Source organism: Triticum dicoccoides, chromosome 6A (assembly GCF_002162155.2).
Source record: "Triticum dicoccoides isolate Atlit2015 ecotype Zavitan chromosome 6A, WEW_v2.0, whole genome shotgun sequence".
In the NCBI taxonomy this organism is placed as follows: Eukaryota; Viridiplantae; Streptophyta; class Magnoliopsida; order Poales; family Poaceae; genus Triticum; species Triticum dicoccoides.
In genome coordinates, this window is record NC_041390.1 from 35622544 (window position 1) to 35640916 (window position 18373).

Genomic DNA, 18373 nt, shown 5'->3' on the forward strand with positions numbered 1-18373 from the left:
CCTTGTCGGATGCTACTGGAATGACCTGGCTCACGGGTGGACATGCTGGACACGCACTTGCTTGCTTGGCTCCATGGGGCCGGCAACGGCACGTGCTTGTTGCGTCGTCCACTCTTTCTGTTCAGGCAGTTGCGTTAGTTTATGCAAATGGCTGTACGAGTGTACATACACTTGCAGTGGAAAGTTGGAAATCGGCATGCTGGAAACGGAAAGCTCTTGGATGCAGTAGCAGTTTAATTTGAATTAATGGTTGGGGCGTCACCCGGTGGCGCCGTTTGAGGCGTGCTTGTGCGGTGTCTGGTTTGCTGCCGCCCGTTCAACTGGCTTATTTGGTCCTTGTTGTGTGCATGAGTATTTCTAGAAAGCTTAGCATATATAGATGCTATTCATACATGAGCACTTCTAATAAGCATAGCAGATAAATGTTATTCATGTGCATCATAAGTCTCTACAAACAATCAAGTTTTACGAGTTGATGTTCACCAGTATTTGTTAGGAAAGCTACACGAGGAAATTTTCAATATTCTTGCTCATGTACACAATAAAGAGTCATGTAGATGAGTCGTTGTGACCTTGCCATTTCGATGAGATCAATCCGCCGCCTCTGGTGTCAAGGCAAAAATCACAGATCGAAACCGTCGTCGCCGCTTAATACTTGCGCCCACTCCTCCCTCGAGGCGACGACGTTGGTGTGGCTGCGTGGGAGAGCGGAGCCAGTTCCTCTCCCTCTATTTCTAACTGTAGATTATCCCTAGGGAGCACTTCATAAAGAATGTTCATGATATTCCAAAACAAGAGATGTTTTTATCATATAATCCAAAGGAACTGGATACCTCGTATAGCACAGAAAGAGTTTGAGAAGTTGGATTTTTTATCTCACCTATGTGTCAAAGTAGTCCAGCTACCTGGTATTTATATTTCTCTAACTACTGCCAAATCTAAGTGTAAGGCCATTCTCCCACGTAGGGCATAATTATTCCTGATGAAACCATTGTACATGTAGTAGGCAGGAGCAAGATGTTAGTTCTAGGTTGCAGACTTCCCATAGATAGATTCAGTAGCATACTTTAAGAAGGTACTAACTTGCAAGCCCTATTCTATGAGAGAAGCGAATAGGAAAACAGTAAGTAAACTATACTGTGTGACCTTTATGTTTTAACAAACAACAATAATTCAAGAAAAGATGTGCTGAGCTTCCAGAAAGAAAATATTCATGCATTTGTAAAGGTTCATGATTGAATGAGCTTTCATCCGAAGTGAACAGTGTTTGGTTAACTCTGGACAAATAATAAATCAAGAAAAGATGTATTGGATTTCGAGAAAGAACATATTCATGCATTTATATAGTACAAAAGAGAACCTCCACTGCAATTGCAAATTCTAGCGAGCCTATCCATACCATGTTATCCCATTTTTAGAAGAGTAAACACCATTTAGAACCCCAGAAATTCCACGACAGAATCTCAAAGGCAAAGGAAAAGGTTTACTTGTTTGAAGATAATACGTTTAGAGTTTGTTCTCAACAAACTGATCTATGACCCATACAAACTCACACAGATGACTGTGTGAGTTGGAATATTTGGATCTATATAAACACTTGGTGTGGGTAAGGTGCGCTACTAATTAGGCTACTATACTTGTTATTTCTTTTTGGCGATGTTGGTATAGCATGTGCATAGCAGTGTTACTGAACTTATTTTAGCGACAAGACAAGCAGTACAGACGAGTGACAGGTCCATGTTGCTGGTTAAAAATATAAGACACGGCAACCAGTGCACATTCAAAAACCAGAGCAAGTGTATGGGTTTCATAGATATTAATAGGTTGCATAAACAGAGAAGCAACCGTTTTATAGGTAGAAGATTGATCACAGAGACACGAAAAGTGGTTCAAACTAAGGGGTATCAGTCACTTAATTATAGCAAGTATTTTCCCTAACATGGGAATCTGCTAAGAGTATAGATTAACCCTGAAGCAAATCGATGGTTAACTTAACTAATGCTAGCTCCTATTTTTCTGAACTAATTATCAAGTAAAAAGTAGCAGTCACTCATAAATTATTTGACTAAGATTTCTTCATGGGATCCCCTAGTCCAGGGTTGTACCTGATGTTGATGGGGATTGAATTTGGTTTGTGTAGCTCCGTGTATTTTTTTTTTCCTCACCGGCATCGATCTAGACAACAGGTGGCGATAGTCTCAATCATCGCGTGCTAGCCCTAGGTGCCCGTGGCAAAGAAGACGCCTGCGAGATTGCCGGAGATGCTCTGCTCCTGCCGCAGGCGCCAGTGGAGTCGAAGAATGCCTTCATCTGCGCCGCCATCATGCCGAACCGCGTCAAGAAGCTGAACTGAATGCCAGCTTGCTTGCCGTGATAACGGCGTCGTCACCTTTGTTACTTTGGGGCTGAAATTATTTTCGGAGGTCTTCCCGTGTAGCTTTTTGACTTTCCAACAACAACCTGTAGTGATATATGATCAAAAGCAAAATTAAATTATTAGCCAAAGATAGTAGAGTGATAGTGCTTTAGGCTTTAACATTTTCATGAACATTGGGTAAGTACTCCCTCCATTTTTATTTAGTCCGCATATTAGCTTTAGTCAAAGTCAAGCTTTGTAAACTTTGACTAAGTTTATAAACAAAAATATTAACATATACAATAAAAAATCAATACCACTAGATTCATTATTGAATGTACTTTCACATCATATAGATTTGTTATGGGAAATGTTTATATATTTTTCTATAAACTTGATCAAACTTTGCAAAGTTTGACTTCGGTCAAACCTAATATGCAGACTAAATAAAAACGGAGGGAGTATGCTTGTAACCCAAAAAGGGATCAAAGTGAAAGTGTGAAACACTTCTTCATATACTTATGAATTGTAAGAATGTGGTCAGCATTCACTAAACTCACTTAGATTGTTCTGGACAATATTTTATCCTTCCTTCCCTAACCGAAAATTCAGCTAATGAAGGGAAGAAAGAAAATCAGTACTGAAAGACTGAAACTTCCAATCCATTTCCTACATCAAATCAGAGAAATAAACCGGACTGTCAACTATAACAATCAGTGAAATAGGAATTTTCTGTTGTTCCTCTTGCAAGACAACATAAGGACATTCAAGTTTAGTAATTTGCGTAGCTAAACAGGAAAGCACGGGATGTCCAGTATCTTCCTGATAGAAAGCTTAATAACCCTCTGTCCGACAGACAAACAAAACTTAAAACCTCCGTGGACAAAAGAAATCATAAAGTATCAATAAATGGACAAATCACATTGTTCTTATGATCCTGATGAATACGACAAGATCCACAGCCATACTCCACATCTAAAAACATATCAAATAAGTTAATACAGGGTAACAAGTGCAGCAGCATGTTTAAAATGCTTAACAATAGTTAATTGTCTAAAATAATCACATACTATGTAGTAATGAAACAACATATAGAAGTTCCATTTACCAACAGAAGGAACTAATGCTAAATTCGTAAAAGACAATTTATGCAACTCTGGCATTCCACTGAGCATGTAATTAGGATCATCTTGCCAAAGTGAGTCAACTGCTACGATCGCATGATCAACTCATTCACTTGTCAGTCAATTCTAAGCAAAAGAGCTTAAATCGTACTCATTTGGCATCTGAATTAACATCAGGCAAACCAACATCTCAGGTAATAATTCATGAATAGACTAATCCTAAATGATATCATCCGATTAAGCCGGCAACCTTACAACAATCAGATAGCAACAACTCACAAAAGAGTTAAGAGGAATTTCCACCCTACCTTGATGAGATTGGTGTAGGAGTCAAATCCGTTGTCGGCGTCCTGGCCAGTCTCAGCCGGCAGCAACTGCAGGTTTTGGCCGCTGTAGTGGAGGAAGAGGGAGTCCAGATCAAGTGACCTCCTTAGAATTATTTAAGCAAAGACCTTAGAGCAGGTAAATACAGACGAACTGCAGCGCATCGATACATGAGAACTACACATTTGCATAATCTGCAAGACAGCCATGCTAGCATATCTACGAAGCATGGAACACAATATGTGAAATCAAAACTCTTTCTACTGTGCCCTTTCTTCTGTTCTTCCACAGGTAAGCGAATAACCACCACTCATTTCAATTTTCCCAATATTCTAGTAGGAAACTATTCATAGTTTATGGAGAATTTTTTTTAAAATTAAGTAAAGCCAACTCTGTATAATAAACTATGAATTAAAGACATGTATACCAGTGGGAGATAGAAACGATCACAATCGCTTGTTCTGTTATCACGCACTGGACCTGCTACTGCTGATTGTTGGAAGACCAATTGGCCAAGTTGCCAAAATAAAATTCCAAGATGCCCAATCAACACGAGAGAGGCTGAGCAAGGACACAGTTTGCTCACCAAAGCCTTGATGGAGCTCCCATATTTGCCATGGTTCTGCAAACAACAACAATAAAGTTCCGAATCACAGCTCTGTGATTGCATTTGCGATATGATTCATAAGGAACAACACCTCCTTTGTCTGCTCACTGCAACACGCATCAATAACACACTACTCCACTATTCGTACAACTGAACTACAGAGTTGCAGAAATTTGAGCATAAATTTCACACCCAACTGAACTGAACTGGACTGAACATGTGTGGTATAATGCGTATGAATCAACAAACCAATTCGGCTTTTCCTTGTCCTTTCTGTAGAACACGATGGGGACATTTGATGAAGTTGGAAAGCAGAGTTCAGAGTTCATACTGTAGATTCAGTATAACATATCAAGATGCAAATACAATCACATCAATCGCACAGATAATATGAGTACGATATTTCCTTATGAATAGGAAAAATAAATTACTATGAGTTGTTGTTCAAGCAAATTTTCACTATGGGCAAAACAATGTGCAGGGCAAAATAATGTGCAAGCAAAATAGAGTTACGTGAACATACCATGAAGGCTACAAGTGTAATGAGGCAGAAATCACTGTTTTGACCTAAGGACGAAATCAATTCACAAACTGAACTGTTCTGAGAAAAAATTCACCCAACTGACTTTTTTATGTGGCGCCCGATAGCTAGGCGCACACTACACTGTGCAGCGCCTAACACACAGGCGCTACACATCTGGACAGCGTGGCACCCCGGAGCCAGGCCTGGCCCCACCCCTGATGGTGCAGCGCCTAGGCGAAAGGCGCTACACTATCATGTGCAGCGCCTAGACGAAAGGCGCTACACATGCACTTACTAACCATCTCGGGGGCAACAGAGAGCAAGACTAAAAATTGATTGATCCACCACGCGTGGCCTGACCGGCGAGCTTAAACGCATAGGGCGCGGCGTGACCTGACATGCCATGACATGCACGGTCAGAATTTGAGTTACTACCTGCTGTGGTTGATCTGCAGGTTGGTTGGCTCAGGGGCAGAGACTGACTGCTGGTCACGTATTTGTACACCCATGCTCCTGCGGTTAAAAGCAAGCAAGCACGAACCCTTGGACGGTCACCGCGGATCTTCTCCATCCCTGTTATGTGTCGGCCACTATGCAATCAGATCAAATGATCTTCTTAGAAAAAAAAAAGAGCCCGGGGTATGATCAGAACGAGCATATGTGCATGGATCGATTAAATAAAAGGAATATGTAGCCAAAGATCAACAAGAGTGAGCGTGCGCCGGAGAGAGTAGTATATTTCCGTTTAGTTTCGCCAGATTTTGTCTCTCCTTCAGTAATGACCAGGCATTGAGCAGTGGAGTACAACTAGCATCTAGCCAGTGTAGTTAATCAAGAATAGTGTCGGCCGGCCCGTGGTGGTAACAGTAAAACGGAAGCGCAGAGCTGTTGCTACTAGCCACTGCAGGGCAGTACGTACGTAAACAGTAAATGCGCAACAGAACTTACCAGTAGTAGGGATAGATTCATCGCATGGCATATCTACCTACTGCGAGCAAGGCAGGGCAAGTGCAGGTAGTAACTCAAATTTTGACCGTGCATGTTATGTCACGCCACGCCCTATGCGTTTACAGCTCAGCCGGTCAGGCCACATGCGGTGGATCAATCTTGCAGCGCCTAGACGTTAGGCGCTACACTGTATCGTGTAGCGCCTAGCTCTCAGGCGCTGCACACTGACTTAGCAATTTTTAGCTTTGCTCTCTGTTGCCCCGAGGCGGTTAGTAAGTGCATGTGTAGCGTCTTTCATCTAGGCGCTGCACATGATAGTGTAGCGCCTTTCGCCTAGGCGCTGCACCATCAGGGGTGGGGTCAGGCCTGGCTCCAGGGTGCCACGCTGTCCAGATGTGTAGCGCCTGTGTGTTAGGCGCTGCACAGCATAGTGTGGCGCCTAGTTATCGGGCGCCACATAAAAAGGTCAGTTGGGTGAATTTTTTTTCAGAACAGTTCAGCTTGTGAATTGATTTCGTCTTTAGGTCAAAACAGTGATTTCTGCCGTGTAATGATAGGATATGCTGTTTACCTTGGCTATGACGGACGCTAGGTGACTTTGCTGTTGACCAGCGCGGTCTCCGCCATGCGCTGGTCCAGGCCGAGCGCCAGCAGCGTCTCCAGCTGCATCAGAGGCGGGGCCGTCTCCCCATCGACCATCTCCCTTGCTCCTGCGGCCCAGCCTGCAGCAGTCGCCGTATGACGATGCCGTGGCGGTCCGGGCGTCGTAGGACGGCGGGGGAGTGCTGGTCGGGACGGCGGCGGCGCCCTCCTGCAGGAGGCGTTCTTGGGCGTGCCCAGCTGGAGTGTTAATCTCAGATCATTAACATTTTGTCTGCTTTACAACATGAAGTGGTATCTAACTTTCAAGGCAAAACTTACTTGGGAAGGCCTTATCCATGCAACTAACCTGCGAATATACCTGCATGGCTGCATAGTAGCATAAGCGCATTGATTAGTACAATAGAATTGGTGTTGTAATTTTCTTAATTCTTGCAACCTCATGAATTCGAACAAACATGTACAGAGTAGAAGATGATATATAATCATAGCACAACTTCCATAAGATCGGAAGAAAAAGGAGAGCATGAGAACATGAGATGAACCCAGCGGGTGCTCCAGGAGTTCTTGGCCATCGATATATCTCTTCCTGCGAAGATTGTTTTTATTATAAAGAACAACACCACAAAATTCATTATGCATTAAAAAGTGTAAAAGGTGGGGGAGATTAATTGACAGTAAAATGTATACATATACAGTCGTATCAATCTGTAGAGGAGAGAAAGGAGGAAGGTGCCTGACAGCGTGAAGTAGATTCCCAACAGTAAATAAGTGTATTTTCTCATGTAAACTCTAATCAGTATTACTGATACTTAAATCAAATTTGGAGGTCCTGTGCAGGCACATACCAGTACCACACACATGCTTTCGGTACGGGTCTGCTGTGACATGCAAGCATTTTTCAGTCGGTTCATCGCAAAACATTGAGAGGACGGAGGAGAAGGCATCCGTGACAGCGAGAGAGGATGGAGGCGAGGACGCAGGGACTGACCTCACGGGTTGATATGGACGGTGACACGAAAGCCGGAGGGAGCCGACCGTGTCTGCGCTCACGCTCCTGCCAACAACGACGGCGCCGTGGACCAGCTCTGCCGCTCGAGCTCCTCCTGGGTCGACCTGGGAGGGAAAGAGAGCACGGGACGGCCGCACTCGATGCCGTCTTCTGAGATGAAGAGGAAGAGGCGCTGAGGCGGTTGTACGCTGAGGTGGGAGGAGAGGCCGCGACGACCACGCGCGGGAGCAGCAGAGACGGCGGCGACCATGCGCAGGAGCAGCAGAGGCGGCCGCGGGATCGGGGGAGGGGAGAGAAAATTTGGGGCGTGAGCGCGGCGGCGGCGGCGGCAACCCTTGCCGATGTGAATGAAAAACGAGAGAGATTGGAGAGGAAAGGAGAGGTTGCGTGCGACCGGAGAGAAGGGGTGGAGTTCAAGGCGTTTTCACGTTCTCTCTCTTTCTTCGAGATGAAGCGACGACTTGACCGACGCGCCGAGCAACCAATCCCGCGCCGCGTTCGGTTTTTCCTCTCTTCTTTTCATTGTGTTCCTCTGCCGACGTGGCATGCGCGAGCGAGCGCTCTTGATGCACACGTTAATGCTTCTCGATGCGAGAATGAGCCACCGAGGAGTAGTAGTAGTGCCCTTTCAAAAAACTGGAACGACAAGCCAAAAAAAAAAGCTGGAACGATTATAATCACGTACGTGAACCTGCTATCGATGAAACAAAGGAGCGAAAACAAGATAAAAAGGATTCCGTGACAGAGGGAAAAGGACACTCCGTAAGCGGCTTGAGAGGCCCACGGCTGGAAATGGGAAACTCCGACCTTGTTGGATCTACCGCGGCTCGCGAGGCCCACGGCGATGAATATGATTGGTCGCCAATTAGCCTCTGCGTAAGTACAATCTGTCAAAATGAGCACTGCTCTCTGACTGACATGCACACTTGCCAGGTCGGCAAACGGCGCGGTCGAAACATACAAAGCGCAGGCGTGATTCTGGCCCAAACAGGAAGGCCAACTCCATCGCGCAACCTCAAACGGACGTTTGGATTGGCCGGATTTTGTCCCTTTGGGGCGTCGATGGGTTCACCCGTGTCCGTCATTGTCAGATGGATCGTGCGTGCGCGCACTGCGCGGCCGCACCCCAAATCATGTCCGGGGTGGACGTGAATAAAAGAAATATTAAAACTAAAACGAAATAACTAAAAAACTAAATAAACACATTTTAAAAAAACAAAAAAAATATACAGGGGCGGCCACAAAACGGCCCAGTTTCCACGGCCACTTAAAAGGCCCATTTTTCATAATTAACATATAAAACAAAATAAAAAAACGCCTCCGTCTCCCGCGCGCTCCTGCCGCGCCCGTCGGTGCCGTGGCCGTCGCCGTCTTCACTGGCCGCCGGTATCGTCGTTGTCGCTGACGAGGTCGACGTAGTCCGGCGGCGTCCACAGGTGGGCCGGAGGTGCGTGGTGGACGGTGGCGGGTTGGACGGCCGGAGCTGCCTGCACCACCTCCTCCCGTGGCGAGGCCTCCCGCTCCGGTGACCGCGGCGGAGTGGGGCACCAGTTCACGCCCACGCCGGCGGACATCTCCGGAGCAGTGCAGGACCAGCGCCACCTCTGGCACAGCAGCTGCTGGAACGCGGCCGGCGGGTCCTCCCTCCTCTCGTCCTCCACGGCCACCATCTGGAGCTCCGGGAAGGCGATGTCCCCGGCGGCAGAGAGGGCCATGGCCTTCTCCAGGCCGTCCCACTGCCGCTCGTCATGCGTGTACATGGAGTCGTCCATGACACGCTTGAGGAGACGGGCCTCCTCCTCCGCTGACATGCGAGGAGGTGGAGGGGGCGATGGCGACGGCGTGGGCGTGACGCCGCGCACCCGCCTACGCCCGCGCTCCTGGGCGCGCCCCTGTCGTGGCCGCCGCGGCCCCGTCGAGGTGCCGGCGAAGAAGGACGCGCGCCTGGTGTCGTGCTCGTCACGAAACCAGGTGTCCCACAGCGCGGAGTCGGGGGCGTACCTGGGGTCGTAGAAGGGGTCGTCGGGACCGGCGGGATGGGGACCCGGTCGGCGGAGAGGTGCCAGTTATTGGGGAGATGGGCGTCGCTCCAGGGAAGCGGCGTCCTTGTCTCCCAATAACGGCGGCACATCGACGCTCGGGCGTAATGCCAGTCGCGCTCGCCGGCGGACGTGGGCGCGATGGAGAAGGCGGGCGGCGCGGGGACCCGGCGTGGTGGCGATGGCGAGGCGGGCTCCTCCTTCTTCACCGAGCCGCGGCGGCGTCCCGACGAGGAGCCGGCCTCGCGGTCGTGCCTGCCTTTGCGGCCGTAGTTCCAGAGGCCCATGGCTGCGGGCGGCCGGCCGGCGAGGTCTAGGCTAGGGTTTGGGACGTGGTCGCCGCTGTCGGATTTCGAGGAGGCCGCAGGGTGGCGTGGGGTAGTGTGGACGACGACCCGTCCACGCTTCCCACTTAAAGAAGGACGGCGACCGCTCGACGTGCGGATGACAGGTGGGGCCGCCCGCTCGTGCGCATTGATGTGGGCGGGTGGGAGGTAGGTGGCCGCCTGCCACGCGGCCCCGACGCGGACGAGCGCGCGTCCGTTTGGTGTCCGCCGCGACCCAAATCCGGCACAAGTTTGCGTTCGAAATTGACCGGCACAGATACAAAACGGACAAGATGGGTCCGGACCGTCGCGCGTTAAGCCGCCTCCTTTGTTCGTTTTACCCCAAACAGACGGGACCAGACAGAATAGGGTCGCGCGATGAAGTTGGCCTAACTAGACTCCAAGGAGAGAAGTGGCCAAGCCACTTGCTGGAGAACGATAAACAGTACCACCTTGTGCTGGTGGGCATGTGCCGCTGCATGCTTTGTTTGTGGTACTGGCCCCATAGAGACCCACGTTATCCGCAACGGCCACATGGATCAATGATCAACCAATGGTTGCCACAATTCCACGGAATGTCATGCGGTCGTTGCAATCAATCACCCGGGCTCATCAAGCCCAAATTGCCACGTCGATGTGATCTTTTTCTTTCTGAGATGCCAAGTTGATGTGATCTGACCTTGGATAAGCTTCCGTATACGTAACTTTTTTCTCTGTGGCACAGTGGCGAAGCCACACATGAGCTGTGTAGTTCATTAACTGCACAGCTTTTTTGCAAAAAACATCATGCAACAAATAATCATCATGCAAAATATCCTACAAATGTATACTCCTGACTACATAAGATTCAACTGACTACACATGATTGAATTCCTGGCACCGTCACTGCTGTGGCATGATGGTTGATCTCCTTCATCTGCTCCATAAGCTGGTGACCCCAGCATCTACCTTTTTCTTTTTTCTTTTTCTCTGTTTGGAACCGTCTGGATTTTGGTCAATTATAGACCGGGCGTCAATGAAACGTGACTCTTGTCTAAAAAAATAAAGACATAGGAAAAGTGTAGTTTTCAAGTGATACAAATATATAATATGCATCGGATGCCTTATGCTACAAAGAAAAGGCAGCAATAAAAGGTGTCTTTGTCTAAAGAAATAGGAAGACGTATGCAAGTTTACTTCAAAAATCAGACTATATTTTTCTTCTGTTTTTAGTTTCAAAATGTACTTCATAATATTCCTACCGTTTGATATAAAATCAGATGGGCGCGGCAACCCACCCATCGTGGTCTAGTAGTATGTGCTAGAATCATCTCTACTATTAAAGGGCAATCTGCCGTCGTCGTGATGGTTCCACCAATCCCACCCTCGCTCGACAGCATCCCGTCGCTAACTCGGCCCATGAACGAGATCCATCACCAACTCAGCCCACGATCACGCACCAGCCGAAGTAAAACAGTTACGACTCAATCCATGAACCACGTCCACTCCATGCATTTGACCAAAAAAGACGTCCATGCCAAACCAAAAAAAACCGTCGGAGCCAAACCAAACAAAAAAACAAGTGCGAGAGCTCCATCGAGCCCTGAACGCACGTCGCCAGAAACGCCAGTTCCTCCTCTCGCTGGACCCATAGTCGCCGCCCGACCGCATCGGCCGCAACCAGTCCGGCCACATCGCTCTCACGGCAGATGTGCGAGTTGCGGCCTCTGCTGCCGCCGGAACCAGCAACCTCTGCTCCCGTCTCATGCTACAGCCTCTGCTGCACCAGCACCTCTGCTCCCGTTTCATGATGTTTCTCGACAGGGCCGCCGGAACCAGCCACCTCCGTGCGCCGGCTGTTGCTGCACCCATCTCCGGACGCCACAGGTACATCCTCCTGCCACCATCTTTACAGTTCCCTAGGTTTACCATCCTCAGTTGGTTCCTACAAAAATAAAATGCATTCATGATGTCAAAGCAAATTACCTACATTAGAAAGATACTTAAGCGATGCAGGATTTTAAGCTATGTACCAGCTACCTGAAAATCATAAATTTCAATGAAGAATACGCCCATTAAGTTCTGGGGATTAATATGTTTCATAATCAAGGACGAATAGGCTCAAGTTCTGATGTCTTTCCAGCAAGTACACCCAATGCTAATATCATCATAATTACAGTAACCATCTAATCATTGAAAATCATAAATTTCAAGGAAGAATAGGCCCATTAAGTTCTGGAAATTAATATGTTTCATAATCAAGGACAAATAGGCTCAAGTTCTGATGTCTTTCCAGCAAGTACACCCAATGCAAACAACTTATTCCCCCAATCTGTATTGCTAATATCGTCATAATTACAGTAAGCATCTAATCATTTTTCTAATGCAAACGAATGCAGGTAATAAGAACATAAAGCTTCTATAGGACACAGAAATGTCACAGGACAGAGGGCATCTGTATGATAAAGGGAAAAGAGGTATGTGCATGCCACTCACATGTCTCGACATAAAATCTTCAATAAGCTTTCATAACTTAGCCTACCTTCATTTTTATCAGTTGTTGATTATGAGAGGAGACCAAGATCACAACCCAACAATACAGCCCGGCCACCATCTGGTTTCTTCACACGCGAACAAACGGACACCACTAACTACAGTGTTTCGTCGTCCGATGATGATGACAATGTGTGCACACATGTGGCTATGATGGTTCCCATAGCCGGCAATCACACAGCCTTTCAGCCAATACAACATGAGATGTACCTGTTTAACCTGGAAATAACATGAGACAGCGTGAAGTTTCCAACATATGCAGGAGGAAGATGCTTGTACAGTGACTTGGTAAAGAAGAACAAAAATACTAAGGTTTCGTATTTCTTTCTAAGGCATATGCTTTTTAATATGACAAAAACCTGAGGCATCTAATATCATATACCAATAAAAATACTGACTTAAACTTCAGTTGCATAGAATCTCTTGTTAGAAATACATGGATAAGGAACTATGTATCTGATAATTTATGAACAACCCAAATTTGAGCTGAGTTTGCCATCAGTGAACTCCTCATATCTCTACTATCTATACTATTAAAGGATGGGTCTTTCAAGCCAGTAGATACTTCTATATGAATAAAAAGAATATAATATGTTCATCTACTTTTTTCTGTAGCTCTGTGATAGATTTAGCACGCAGGTGTCCTTAAATTCTAACACTTTCTTAAACATCAATTTCAGGCCTCAAAATTCATTGCAGAATGTGTCCAAAGTGCCATGTACATGATTAGAAACATCCACCCTTAAGCTATTCAGATAGAGCGTTGCAGTGATTGGTGAATGAGTCATATTAGACCTTGAATACAAGCACCGCTCAAAATGGAAGCTTTGGCCAATACCACTATAGCGTGTTGTACCGAGCTCAATGGTTGTCTGACTAACGCGTCCCATCGAAACCGACACTCCCACCATGTGTAAAGGGACAGATGCGTCTGGTGGTAACCCCAACCCCACCATAGCATCAAAGCACGGCTCTCACAATTCACTTATTTGTTTCCATGTTATTTAATCCAAGTTAATGTCATACCTGCTGATCATGAACAGCAAACAACTCCTAGCCATGTCAAACAAAGCTAAGAATATGATGTCATACAGTAAGATGAAAATGAAGATACTGAAATTGGCAACAACATTTTCTAATGCAAGTTGTGAATTTTTACCAGATCTAAAGACGTGTTGTTAAAGTACATGATCTTTTACTTCCAAGTAATAATATTGACTATGTTCATATTTTCTGCTGCTACAGTACAATTTAAACCAGCCAACTCCATATCAGTACTACTCCAAACAGAAACTGAAATGATTTTTTATGGATTTTCCAATTTCAGCAGGTTGAGCATTTTTTTGAAACTTTTATGCACAGGAAAGACTAGCCTTAGCCTGACAGTACGACGAACAAAATGAAACGGTACTGAAACATGGCCATTTCTAGGTGAATCTAAATACGACCATATCCCTATACAAATGTAAAACTTTCTTTCTCTCATTTACCGGCAGCTCAAGGCCAGCAGCAGCAAGCAACAAAAGCAAGCAGCAGCGGCAAGCAAAACAACCAGCAGCATCAAGCAGCAAAGCAAGCATCCAGCAGCGGCAACAACAACAAGCAGCAAAGCAAACCAACAGCGAACAGCAGCAGCAGGAGGAAGAGATGGCTCCTCACCTTGCTGTTCGTGGCGGGGTCGGACGGAGCAGGGAGGCGAGAGGACGGACGGCAACAAGTTTTGGACGGCGTCAATGGCGGTCAGCGGTCGAGAAAGAAGTAGGAGGGACCCACGGCTTCGAGTCCGTGGTCCAGAGGAGACGCGGACAACGCGGAGCCCGTCACGGCCCCTAGAGCTGCTCGGTGAGGAGGATGACCGCGGCGGCGTCGCAACAGCGGCCGACGGAACCGAGAAAGGCGACCTTGGTTCAAGACGTACCTGCACGCTGGCGCTAGGAATCACCATTAAAGGGACAGCGAGAGAAACAATCGAGCTAGGGAACTACCTAGGAGCAAGAGCGCACCGGAGAAGCGAGGTGGTTCACGACGGCGTCCAACGGGCGTGCATGTCGGAGCCGGAGGCGTGAGCGTCGATCCGGACCAACGGCTGGCGTTGCAACGGCAAGCGGCGGCGTCCCCGGCGAGCTTGACAAGAAAGGGGATCCAGGGGGGAGAGTGAAGAGTGGAGGAGGAGAAAAGATGAAGAGACAGCCGGGCAGGGTGTTGCGGCCCTTGCCGGCGCGTGTCCCTTGGAGTTGAGTAGCTGACGCTGCTGGAGTGCTGGACTGACCTAAGAGACCCACTGGTCAGTGGCAAAAGGAGGGGTTGAAAGAAAATAAAAATAAAGAAATTGGTTGGAATATCTCTTTCTTCTCTACTCCTTCTAAGCTTCTCAGGATTAGCATAAATCTAAATATTTTGGTGCTCAAAACTCTACAAAATGTCTTGACAAATTTCATAGATGCATATATATATATAAGTAGTATTCTATATTGTTGTGTCTAAAATGAAAATTCCAAACAAAAACAGAGTCACAGTTTTATCTCTATGATGAATAACGGAAGTTTCAATTGATAAATTTAAACTAAATTTTTATAATAAATTGTGGTCTCTAAGCTTCTCGCATGTAATCCATCAACTAAATGTTTTATATTCTTATAAGTGTAACTAGCGCTCAATTTCATTTGATTTTGGATTAATAAGGTGGACTATACATTATATGTTCTCAATTGCTTGATTGGAACGTCATAGTTTTGCTAACCCGTTGCAAAGCACGAGCATTTTACTAGTATGGAGTAGTATCACTTTCAGTATGCGTGCTATCTTTATCAGGTTCTATTTGAAATCGCCTGGCTCACGGGTGGATAGACCCAACATGCAACTTATTTCTAGGAAAACTATTATACTCCGTACTAAAGTTGTACTAAAGCAACAACAAATAATTTGGATCGTAGAGAGTATTAAGTATTCATGAAAAAAATTATATGAGACCAGTCCTAATGGATGACAAGTGACATTCACAAATCACAAAGTATCTATCTCCCCCCCCCCCCCCCCTCTGATTTTAAGTGAGGGGTGAGGGATGTTTTGTGATTTGTGAATGCCACATGTCATTCATCAGGATGGGTCTTGCGTGAGACCTGGTCTCATAGAATTCTTTTCCAAGTATTCAAAGATTGGGATCTCATCCCGGATTACATGCAAAATACAATCCGCGGGCGCATGGCATCATTCCTGACATATTTCATCTCCTATTGCAAGCTTAGCGATAATATGAGCAGCTTGATTTGCTGAGTTGCCAAGCATCAATCCCTTAATATCTTCCATGATAGGCCCCAATCACGTGGCTCCCCATCACCCTTTGTTTTGTATAGAATTCACTAAACATCCCACTCCAATCATTAACCCATACTCCAAGTGCGGAACCGACACGGATAAGGAGTAGAATTTTATTTTCATGCCCATTCGGTGATGCATTTACTTACACTCCTATGACTCTAGAAGAATAGACGGGCGAGGTTCCGACAACTTGCAGGCTAACGCCGGTTTCAGTATGCACTTATTCTTTGCCGGATCCCACCGTGTTGAGTATCATGATTAGGAAACATAAGATGGTGCATGGCTTATTTATACATTGTCTTGTATTTTAAATTGATCATGTACTTCTATATACATATGCCCACAAGGCTCACTCAATAAAAAACAATTCCATCAATCTTCTCTCTATTTTCTTGTACACACCGGAATGACCTGGGTCACGAGTAGACATGCTCAACACGCGAATTGCTTTGTCCCGTTGGGCAGCGGCACGTGCTTGTTACTCTGTCTAGTATTCCCGTTCGTGGAAACAAAGGCCGGCAAATAAAGTGTTTTTTTCTTCTGTTGAGGCAGTTGAGTTAGTTTATTATGAAATTGGTTGTATACATTGTATACATACTCGCAGCGGAAAGTTAGAAATCGTCATGTTGGAACCACCCAAGAGTAGCAGTGCCCTTTCAACAGACTGGAACGATAACTCAAGAAAGAAAGAAAAAAGAATTTAGAACGAAAACCACGTGAACATACTATAAAATCGAACGAAATAAAAAAGATTCCATGACAGAGGGAAAAGACACGCCGTAATGAGCTTCAGCCGCGAGACGCAAAGCGATGCTTCCACAGCGAAGAAAGGAAAAGGCATACAAGCTCGCGAGGCCCACGGCTCCTAATGGGGAACTCCGACGTTGTTGGGCATGGCGATCGTCCGCCAATTAGATTAGCCGTGCCATGGGCTGGTTTACCACAATCTGTCAAAATGAGCAGATTTTCGCTTGCGTGGCGACACGCGGACGCAGGTCGGCAAACGGCACGGTCGAAACAAACAGTAACTAAACTTCAAAGCAGATAAGTATTGTAAAGTACTCGCTCTGAAAAAATATAAGATCATTTGGATCAGTAAAGAACAACGATCTTATATTTCTTTATAGAGGGAGTGCCTACTAGCGAAGCGACTTGCTGATGAACAGCAAACAGCACCACCAGGCGAAGAACGGCAAATGGTGCTGACGTTGCGCCGGTCAGGAACCAACGGGGCGCCAGTGGCGCCACTTGCATCTCGATTCCTGATCGGTGCTGATTAGGCCCAAATCGTCAAGTTTGAAGCCGGTGGACGACACCACGCACGCGGGATTGCGATGCGGCGTAGGCTAGTTGTGATCTGAGCTAAGCTCTGTTGTACCTTTCTCTCCCCTTCTGTGCCCATGATGGCCTTTACCTGTTTTGAGTGTGCCCCGTCAGCCACTGACCCCATCACTTATTCTTTTCCGTTTTGAACTCGCCGCACTTTGGTCTGTTGTAGACCGGGCGTCAACAAAAGGTTTTCTTCAGTTCAAAAAGAAAAAGAAGGTTTGCTTTGTTTTGTCTTAAACAAAGCAAGACAAACAGAAAGTGTAATTCAGATTCGGACTCCATTATAAAAAACGTTTTTGTTGAAGCATTTCTATAAGTCTGTTTTTGTACATGCTCTAAATATTGCACATCTAAGTTTTATGTTATTAATTTACGCGGAGATGGAGTAGAAATCGTCACGCGGAAAACGAAAAGCTCATGGATGAAGTAGCAGTTCAAATTGAATGCATCAGCCACCGAAGTGTGGCAGTAGTAGTAGCGCCCTTTCATAAAACTGAAACGACAACTCAAAAAAAAAGCTGGAATGATAATCACATGAACCTGCTATCAAACAAAGGTAAAAAGATTCCGTAACTGAGGGAAAAGGACACTTCATAAGAGCATCTCCAACCGTTCGGCTTCTCAGGGCGCCAAAAAAAAGCCTTCTGGGAGCAAGCCGACGCTAGGTTGGCCCCTGGGGGCGATCTAGCTCCCAGCCACACCCCCAGGCGTCGTCCCCCAATTTACGGCAAATTCAAACTTCGTCATTTCCGCTCACAAAAAAAACGTCCCAGTCCAGCGATCGGCGGCCCAGTTCGGCGATCGAATGAAAAGTTCGGCGTACAAAAAAAGAAAGGACGCATGGGCAACGCATCAAACGGCGCTGTCGTCCTCCCGCGTCGGCGGAGTCGGCGTGCGCGGGCTTGGCGGGGTCGGAGCTGCTTCTGTGCTGGGCGTCGCGGAGGCATCATCGCTCGGGCTTGGCGGCGGCGGCGGTGTGGGCGTGGGCGTGGGCGGCGCTAATGTCTACTACACAACCTTCTTTTTGTAGACGTTGTTGGGCCTCCAAGTGCAGAGGTTTGTAGGACAGTAGCAAATTTCCCTCAACTGGATGACCTAAGGTTTATCAATCCGTAGGAGGCGTAGGATGAAGGTGGTCTCTCTCAAGCAACCCTGTAACCAAATAACAAAGAGTCTCTTGTGTCCCCAACACACTCAATACAATGATAAATTGTATAGGTGCACTAGTTCAGCGAAGAGATGGTGATACAAGTGGTATATGGATGGTAGATAAAGATTTTTGTAATCTGAAAATATAAAAATAGCAAGATAACTAATGATAAAAGTGGGTACAAA

The 18373-nt window shown here is 46.5% G+C and overlaps 1 protein-coding gene and 1 long non-coding RNA gene across 15 annotated transcripts; both read right to left on the reverse strand.

The window, feature by feature from the left end:
- Positions 1 to 427: 427 nt before the first annotated feature.
- LOC119314387 lies at positions 428 to 7956 on the reverse strand. 13 transcript variants are annotated; one of them, XR_005152294.1, is made up of 8 exons: positions 7474 to 7950; positions 6804 to 7071; positions 6454 to 6722; positions 4391 to 4426; positions 3789 to 3909; positions 2106 to 2460; positions 881 to 979; positions 430 to 761 (listed from the first exon to the last, which is right to left on the reverse strand). XR_005152294.1 is itself a non-coding variant. In XM_037589107.1 (6 exons), the coding sequence occupies exons 2-5, from the start codon at positions 6847 to 6849 to the stop codon at positions 3841 to 3843; spliced, it is 540 nt and encodes a 179-aa protein (XP_037445004.1). In that variant the 5' UTR covers positions 6850 to 6851; positions 7474 to 7955; the 3' UTR covers positions 1020 to 2460; positions 3789 to 3840. The 13 variants fall into 13 exon arrangements, 2 of the variants coding, with proteins under 2 accessions (XP_037445004.1, XP_037445003.1); XR_005152293.1 differs by having other exon boundaries at positions 428 to 979; positions 7474 to 7948; XR_005152298.1 differs by lacking the exons at positions 430 to 761; positions 881 to 979 and adding an exon at positions 2917 to 3025 and having other exon boundaries at positions 1020 to 2460; positions 7474 to 7956.
- A 3366-nt stretch (positions 7957 to 11322) lies between these two features.
- Positions 11323 to 14795, reverse strand: LOC119314389. 2 transcript variants are annotated; one of them, XR_005152303.1, is made up of 4 exons: positions 14395 to 14795; positions 14051 to 14309; positions 12381 to 12610; positions 11323 to 11783 (listed from the first exon to the last, which is right to left on the reverse strand). It is a non-coding gene; the product is annotated as an uncharacterized LOC119314389 (long non-coding RNA). The 2 variants fall into 2 exon arrangements; XR_005152302.1 differs by having other exon boundaries at positions 14051 to 14316.
- Positions 14796 to 18373: the final 3578 nt, after the last annotated feature.